The 8,752-nt window shown below is 38.0% G+C and overlaps 1 protein-coding gene across 1 annotated transcript in view; it reads right to left on the reverse strand.

The window, feature by feature from the left end:
- Positions 1-8,752, reverse strand: part of PITPNB (phosphatidylinositol transfer protein, beta) — a 35,477-nt gene that overhangs the window by 22,416 nt on the left and 4,309 nt on the right. The window contains exons 4-8 of the mRNA XM_009330828.1: positions 8,019-8,164; positions 6,689-6,780; positions 6,085-6,092; positions 4,746-4,820; positions 3,473-3,556 (exon numbers count right to left, since the gene is read on the reverse strand). Of these exons, the coding sequence (XP_009329103.1) occupies positions 3,473-3,556; positions 4,746-4,820; positions 6,085-6,092; positions 6,689-6,780; positions 8,019-8,164 (405 nt within the window). The remainder of the gene's footprint in view (positions 1-3,472; positions 3,557-4,745; positions 4,821-6,084; positions 6,093-6,688; positions 6,781-8,018; positions 8,165-8,752) is intronic.

Raw genomic sequence — 8,752 nt, forward strand, 5'->3', positions numbered from 1 at the left:
CTGCACAATGATGGGCTATACCATGAGTTTGAATTTGAAAATATTTGCTCAAAATATTTGCTAAAAAAGTAAATGGTGTTAGAAGTTACTAAAAAAAGAAAGAGAATGTAGAAACATCAGAAGAGACTTCAGACTCTGGATTAAACCACTCTGCACTCATAGTTTTGATACTCTGTAGGTCAAATACTCAAAAGAAAAAAGAAAAAAAAAAAAAAGAGGATAATGTACTGAAAATAGTTCCAAGGACTTCCACATACGGAATGGCTTCCACATGAAGATGGACTTATTAAAGATAAGGACCCTCAGCTTGGAAAGATATGCTAAAGAAAAGGTGGGGGAAGAAAAAGAAAATACGATCAAAATCTGTAAGATAAATTGTGCAGAAAATATAAATAGGAAACATCCCCCTCTCAATTAATTATCAGCCAGGCAAAAAAGAAGTGTTTTTTCTCCATACCATCTAACACTCTACAGAATTCATGATACCATAAAGGTCAAAAGTATAAATGGGTTCAAAAATGGATTAGATGTGTTCATGGGCAAATAAGTGGCTAATAAACACAATTGGCTAGATATAACCACTGGCTCTGGAAGTCCTTTAAATAAAGATTGATCTTTCAGAGATATGCATCTCCCAGTTTCCAGTATTCTGTACTTCCCCAAGTTTCTTATCCTTCCACAAGTATCTGCTACTGGCCACTAACAGGATACTGGGTTAGATGGATCTTCGTCCTGAGCCAAAAATAACTTCTTTTAGCATACCACCATCTGTCAGTCTTCAGTACAAAGGAAACTGGCAATATCAAAGGCAGGCCATGTAATCTAATAGTGCAAGAGGGCATACAGCATAAGCAGCGATGTTCACCAAGAGTACTTCAAACAGAATAAATACTTAAGTTCAACACACAGTAGTAAGCACAACCCTTTGTTTACACATACTGTGATCAAGCAAGCACTCTGACAGATGACAGCATTGTAGCTGTCTGCCACAATTCCAGGCATGGAATAGGGAATGCACAACATACAATTACCTGCCAGTTCAGCTCTAAGGTCATATGGAATGTCTGAAAGAACAAGGGGCAGCAAAACGATTCCTCGCTGCATTAAAATAGGCAAGACATATTTAATTTGGTTTACAGGGAGGTTCTCCAAACAATGTATTTTCACACATGTAAATCCACAGATCATCTGTTAAACATCAATTAAGCAACAGTGCAGGTTATACACCTACGTTGGTAATCAGACAGAAATTTATGAAGCAGAAACCCTTCACACACCACAGCCTTTGCCTTTCTTCCTCTACTCTCCTGCAAAGGAGTCCTCTCCCCACAATGCAGGATATCCAAGTATTTATTTTCAGAAAATAACAATTAATTAGTGTAAAGAATGTCTCCTTGCACAAAACAGAGACAATCAAATTTATTGTGTAAACACAAATTGGTTAAGTGTCAATATTAGTGCATGCCATTTTCCTACTATCCGAAAATAAATGATTACACATAGAACAGTCCAGCTGTTACAACTGAAGAAACCAGACAACAACCCCAGTAGATAAAGATGTGTAGAAAGCAACAGCAGTAATAACAAGGAAGACAGACAAGCACATAATTAAGTACGGTGAAGCTGCCCTCTAAAGTTGCATAAACCAGCACCTAAAATAAACATGTCCTACCTTCTTATTCAGATCAATCATACACACTATGAAAAATTGGACATGAGCCAGCAACGTGCACTTGCAGCCCAGAAAGCCAATCGCATCCTGGGCTGCATCAAAAGAAGCACGGCCAGCAGGTCAAAGGAGGTGATTCTCTTCCTCTACTCTGCTGAGAACCCCACCCAGAGTACTGCGTTCCGCTCTGGGGTCCCCAGCACCAGACAGACATGGACCTGTTAGAGAGGGTCCAGAGGAGGGCCATGAAAATGATCTGAAGGTTGGAACACCTCTGCTGTGCGGAAAGGCTGAGTTGGGGTTGTTCAGCCTAGAACGTGAAGGCTCCAGGGATACCTCACTGCAGCCTTTCAATATATAAAGGAGACTTATAAAAAGCCTTTCTCCATCTTTCTTACCAAGGCCTGTAATGACAGGACAAGAGGCAACAGTTTTAAACTGAGAGAGGGTAGATTTAGATCGGATATAAGGAAGAAATTTTTTACGAGGGTGGTGAGACACTGGAACAGGTTGCCCAGAGAAGTGGTGGATGCCCCATCCCTGGAAGTGTTCAAGGTCAGGCTGGATGGGGCTTTGAGCAACCTGGAAGATGTCCCTGCTCATTGCAGGGCAGGTGGACTAGATGATCTTTGAAGGTCCCTTCCAACCCAAACATATGACTATGAGCTGGTTAACAAAAAGTTGACAATAGATGGGAAAAGAACAGGAACTATTACAAATATTAAATGTAGTCCTGTCAGCAAAATCTCAACACGGCAGATAAAGCTTAACTAGAAATCCCTTCATGTATTTATTTCAGTAGAATTTGATACAATCGCATTCGGGGTACCACTGTCTTTTCTGTGCAAAGTGCTATTGAAAAGGCAAGCTGAAAGTGTGCATGCCCAGCACTAAACTTTGCCACACTCACTTCATCTAGCCGCCTATTTCCATCACACGTGTAAGTAAGCTAACACAGACTCCACACAATCCTGGTAAACACGTTCCTTCCAAATTTATACCTATGCTCTGCATACAAATTCACCGAGTGACCATGTGCTCTTACTAATAAAATCTGTCCTTCTAAATGTTTGCTTCTTCTATCAAGATATTAAGCTTCAAGTTCTCAGGGAAAAGACCACAGACTCCTATGGATAGACTTCTGGGTGTATCCAGGACATTTACACTTGCCAAAGCAATCACCGAAGACGAAACTGAAAAAGTAATCGCATAACTTTCAGAAGAGATGAGCAGTTCATGTCTTGAGAACTACTCTGATGAACAAAGATTAAAAACAAACCCCCCCCCCCAGGTCTAGATTTCAATAGCAAAACCTGATTGATCCTCTTGAGATTGCCATAACCCCAGAGTGACAGATGTGTGGAGGGACAGAATTTAATTTAAAGAATTTGTAACCAAGAAGTAGTAGCAGAAGCACAGGAGTAGCTTGGTGGAGACACTGTGCTCTGTCATGCAGGGCAGCTGGGATAGATTCTTGCGCTTGGTCTCACACACCAAGATGAGCACACAATGCTTGCTTGACCCAATCAATTACTTTATCCACAATTAAAAGTAAAAACTACACCTGTGCCAAAAGTCTGTTGCCCTTCACATCTTAGTTGTGCAACTAGAAGTCGAATTCTGAAGTTAGTAAATGCATTTACTAAGTGTGGAACTTTGGAATGAATGATTCTATTCAAGACAATTTTCATTTATCTGTTGGGTAAAATCCATACCATTTTAGCTCATTCACAATCAACACAAAGCATCAATGAAATTAGCTGCGTGCTACATCCATATCCCAATAGCAGAGCATTTACTTACTCCTGGTTCTACTTGAGTTCTATCTGCAATGTCAATATGGACAACTTCAACACTCTTCCATGTGTTCGGATCTAAATTGTGCACCTACAAAAAGAGAAAAAGGAATTATTTCCATGCTGTCACCTTACACAGTGGTGCACCTTATGCAGTACATATGCGTGCCATGGATTTTTTCTGGACTTCATAAACACAGTGTTCTCAAAACCTATCCTTTCTTCCTCTGTCTTTCTAGAAGAGAATCATCTCAACAGTTACAGTTTAATTCACTCACTAACCAATTTTAAACCAGCACAGCACCTTCACTTCTTGTGCATTCAGGAAACTTGAATTTAAGATTAAGCTATATTCTTCTGTCACGCTTATTAGCGCTAATGAAATCAAGTTCTAATTAGAAACATTACCCATTCAGTAATCTGCATGAGCTTTTTGATCTAGAAAGAAGCCACACAAATTCCAAAGTGCAAATATGGCAGGTTTCAGTAACCTGACTAAATCTAGTAGGTTCCCTAAATCACAGGGCTGCCTTTAATATGGACCAGATGAAGTGCGTGTGGTACGAAGGTATATAAAGGTCTGAAGATGTAGTCAGCTTCACACCTGTAGTCTGTTAGGCATACCTAAACTTACAATTAGAGCAAGCAGAGCTGTCCAAGAAATACCTCCTTCTCTGTAGCACATCCAGTGCTACCTACAGTTCATCCAAACAGTGAAAATACACTGACAACTATTCCTTTGTGGATGGTTTATAAATATGTTTGTCACTATAGATAAAAAAATCTCCTAAAAGAGACCTGTGAACTCAATCAACTGTCTAGGGAGGAAAACAAGAGTATTGCCAGCCTGGAAAATTTACAGAAGCAGCTTCAATACATAACTCTACAGAACTGTACACAGATAAACTCCAATAGCCTTGTGAAACCTGTTTTCAAACAAACTTGTCAGCCTAAGTAGCACTAACACGTCTAAGGTAAAAGAACATGAAATTAAAAAGAACTTACTGAAAACCTATTTAAATATTTGGGTGAGAATCAAGCATCTGCATTGACCTCAACATAAAAAATAAAAACCTTTTCTTGTTCTTGCATCTCGTGAGGTGAGACAGCTTGACTGCCTTAGAAGGATTTGAATAATGCTTCTCTTGTTTTACATTAATTACTGGCAGGGCTTTCACTTTATGCAGTAATCATCCACCATTACCAGGTACAGAATACTTTATCTGGATGATTATGTGTTGAAAATGGTGCTAATGCTTGGTATTCAAACCCCAACTCACGTTCTCTGATGTCCCCAAATCTGGTTTATGCCAGGTCTCAATTTTTATGAAGAAGTCATCTTTCATGTATTCGTTCTGTAAGAATTAAAATCAAAAAGCATGAGTCTGATTACACCTCTCTGCTTAAAATTTTAGATAAATGGTATTTACATATAAGTCACTACTAAGCCTTGACTAGCAACACATTCTATTTCAATTATAAAAGAAACAGCCCTCTTACCTACACACAGAAATAGGTCCCATGAGATAACTAGTATCTAAATCTTAAGTATCAGCTACAGCAGTAAGTACTAAATTAAACCCAGTCATGTTTGAGAAATCCAACTCTAACTTTGTGCGTACAAATAGAAATATACTGTCACTTACCATCCTTCTTCCTCAACCCTGAAATTCTTTACCTCTATGTTCAAGTAATTTTCACATTATTAATACTGCAGTTAAGACAAAACAACTAAAATACATTTGCTTGAAATTTTTAATAAATGAGACTGTTCTGAGAGGCAGGGGTAATAGCCAATAAACATTGGAGGTTCCTGTATAGCACAATTATGACCATAAAGGTCCAGCTACCACTAAATTGTATATCTAAAGACTAGTACAGAACACTTCTAATTTCAAAAGTAAGAAAGCATACACCAGCATGCACACGTATCATGATGAGTCAAGCTAAACAGTTCACAAACTCATTTGTTACTCCTTATGTTGCATCCACCTAGTGACAACCTAAATCACGTTTGCAAGTGAGCAGATAAAGCAATTTAACATTAAACTTATAAGCTTCCTTAAACAGGTCACCAAAATATATACATGGGGAAATAAAATCTTAATGATCTTTTTCCCACGCATCTTAAATAAAAAACAAAACCCCCCAAACCACCAGCTACGATGATCCATTTTGATTCTCAGTTAGCCCATTTTAACTGAGGCAGGATTTCACTTTACCAAAATGGGATTTCAGACAGTTAGGGACTGATTTTATTTCATTGCTCTTCCTGCATTCAAGAGTGTAGAAACCTCTGATTTGGCTTTTTGGCTTTTTTTTTTTTTTCCTTTTTTAGCATTTATCTTACCAGGACAGACATTATGCAGCTGTAATGGTAAGTAAAGGTGTAAAAGAAGATGTAAAAAATGAAAGCATTTCTCCGACAAATTACAGTTCTTTCTAATTATAGCCAAGTGCAGACAAAGTAACAAGGAGCTCTATGCCAGGAACCCTGGCAAGGCCTATATAAAAGGTTGGAGCTAGCTTGCTAGAGTCAGAGTCAATTGTAGCAGTAATAACAGATAAAATATATTTCAAAAAACCCAACATAGGACTGATAGTAATTCAAATACTCACGGTCACAACTGGTCATTGGAAACACACGCAATGAAAATGAAAAGGAAACACAAAGTGCTATTAGATACAATCGTTTCTGAAAAGTCTCACATATAATGACTGCTTCACAGTACAAGAAATTTAAAATTAGTCTAAGCATTTGTATGCATCAAGTTAGCAGAGTTCAGCAGACCTTGACTTGCTAGCCTTAACCTCAGAAGTTCGTTATAAGATACTTCAAACTATTCAACAGAAACACAAAAGAAATAAAGCCTAGTCTTAGAACTTACACAATTAAAACTATTGAATTAAAGCAGTCGCCTTATTCTAACAGACTATGAAGAATTAAATTCTTTTCAAACAGGCTCTGTTCTAGACCTTAAGAGAATCACCTCTTCAGTCTTATCCTACGGACACTGGATACCAAGACTCTGTTGGAACCAGTAAACTGGTCCATTGAGGTTGCTCTTCAGAAGCAGCTCTCCTTTTCAGAAGAGGAGATCTCACAAACACAACATAAAATTTGAAATGTATTTTCCACTTGATGGCACCCTCTTTTCTCCTAAAACATTTAAGACCATCACTCGACTGAACACTGACAGCAAACACACAGTGGGAGACCTACTTGTTCTACAGTAGGGATACGCGTTCCAAGCCTTCTCATGGAACACTAGGGAGCCTTCTGGAGCAATCATCCTTACAAAACCAGGAACTTTACTGTGAAAAACAAACATTGACAAGACAACATTTTTAAAATTTTTGCCAGCTGAAATTCCTCATTAATTTCTTCCACTCTAGTAAGAAAGGCACATTCTACCTAAGCACTTTAAAAGTTATGATGTACAAGTTATCCACAGTTAAATATGCAGGAACTCCAACAATGTTACTGATCACAAAATAATTAAGAAAAAAAATGGGGAAGGTAATAAGATAACTGAGCTAAAAATAGTTTTGGAAGCACACTGACCACTATGAAAGCTGTGCTTTCTGTTCTCTTCAAGAACAGCAGAGAACTATTGAAGGAAGGCACTGCCCAAGAGATCTCACCTCCAAACTCTCTAGCAAAACTGCAGGTTCATCAGTAAGCAAGCCTGTACCTTGGCTGGCCTGCAGCCTGGATGGGAGGCCATTCAACAATTTCAGCCATGCCTGAAGAGGAAAACTGCAGCCAACTGCAAATGTATTCAGTTCTTCAACTTTTTAGATTTTTTTTTCCCCAATTTTAAACATTTGGCATACTAATCCTCACAATTTGGCAACATATTACAAATTCTAACAACATGGCTGCCTTCATGGTATTGCAGCCCTCTGGAGTAACATCGACTGTTATCCCTAGAGGTTCAGACCCCATTTGGGTCATTTTTCCAAATAACCCAAGCTTTACCCACTTTGCAATGCATGTAACTTCTGAAAATATTCTTTACCTTACTCATTCTCTCTCAGAACAACATTACCCTACCACACCACAAGAACTTGTGTGATGCTTTCTACAATGTTTTTAAAGAGCATTCAGGCAATAAGAATTCCTTCTTAAATACCAGATCACATAAAAACATTCTTCCTTTATAATACAATAACCATTCTCCTTCTCTCTATCCTTCTATATCAACACCCCTGTCCTTTGGGCTCTCCTACAAAGCATCCGTGATACCAACCCATCATTTTGGCTATATACTAAGAATTCAAATTATTTCTACTTAGAGATGCATTTGCCTATTCACAGATCGGACATTTTGCATGGTTCCCCATTACTCTATCCCACATATTTAAAATCCACTGTATTTCACATGTTTTCCCACTGACCAGAGCATTCATGCACAATTCGGCAAATTAAAGAGTGGTAGAAAAACACAAGTAACCAACCCAGAACAGTGAACAATGGAAGGCTGCCCTCACTTTTCAACATTTCTTGCTCAACACCAAGTGACCATAATATGTATCAATGTTTTTCTCACCTCTTTAAATGATAGATTTTGTGAGTATATTGTCCCTTCTCGCCATCCTTTTCATAAGGCTCATTTTTTAAGACTTGAATTCCTTCACCACCTCCTGTTTCATTTTTGCTAGCTTCTGCCACAGAATAAAGTTGCCCAACTTGATACTGAAGTCAAGAGAAGAAAAATTTCAATACTAAAGTTAACCAAAACTTTTAATGCATAAAAAAATTTAGCTGTTTCCAGTGAAAATTTGGTAGTACAAACAAAATTATCAGGATAGTAAAATACACCATATAAAAAATATTTAGTAAAATATGACAATCTGCTGGCAAAATTTATCTGTAGTTCACAAGCACCAGGTCTATACTCAGCTTGTTTCACATTAACGCTACACTTTGGTATAGCATACCAAATACGTTATTCTTCAGTTTTCTTCTCCTAAAAGCAAAGTATATATATTGTTCTTAATTGTAGAAAAGAAATATAATTTTTAGTTTACAAGATTTTGAAATGACTGATTTCCAGCCGTGAGCCTCCCAAACTCATACTTTTAACCAACTAGATACTGCCCTCACAGGACCCATAAAATGCAAACTGTAGAAGAAAGAAAGCGTAACGTTTTCCCTCAGAAGTATGTTTAGACATCCTATTATGACTTTCATTTAAATGTGTCTCAGGGCCTTTTAAATTGCCGGCTTCAGATCTTGGAAGATGATTCTTACCTTCACCTTTAGGAAGTCACTCAATGCCTT

The sequence above is a fragment of the Pygoscelis adeliae genome, unplaced genomic scaffold (genome assembly GCF_000699105.1).
Source record: "Pygoscelis adeliae isolate BGI_AS28 unplaced genomic scaffold, ASM69910v1 Scaffold358, whole genome shotgun sequence".
Classification (NCBI taxonomy): domain Eukaryota; kingdom Metazoa; phylum Chordata; class Aves; order Sphenisciformes; family Spheniscidae; genus Pygoscelis; species Pygoscelis adeliae.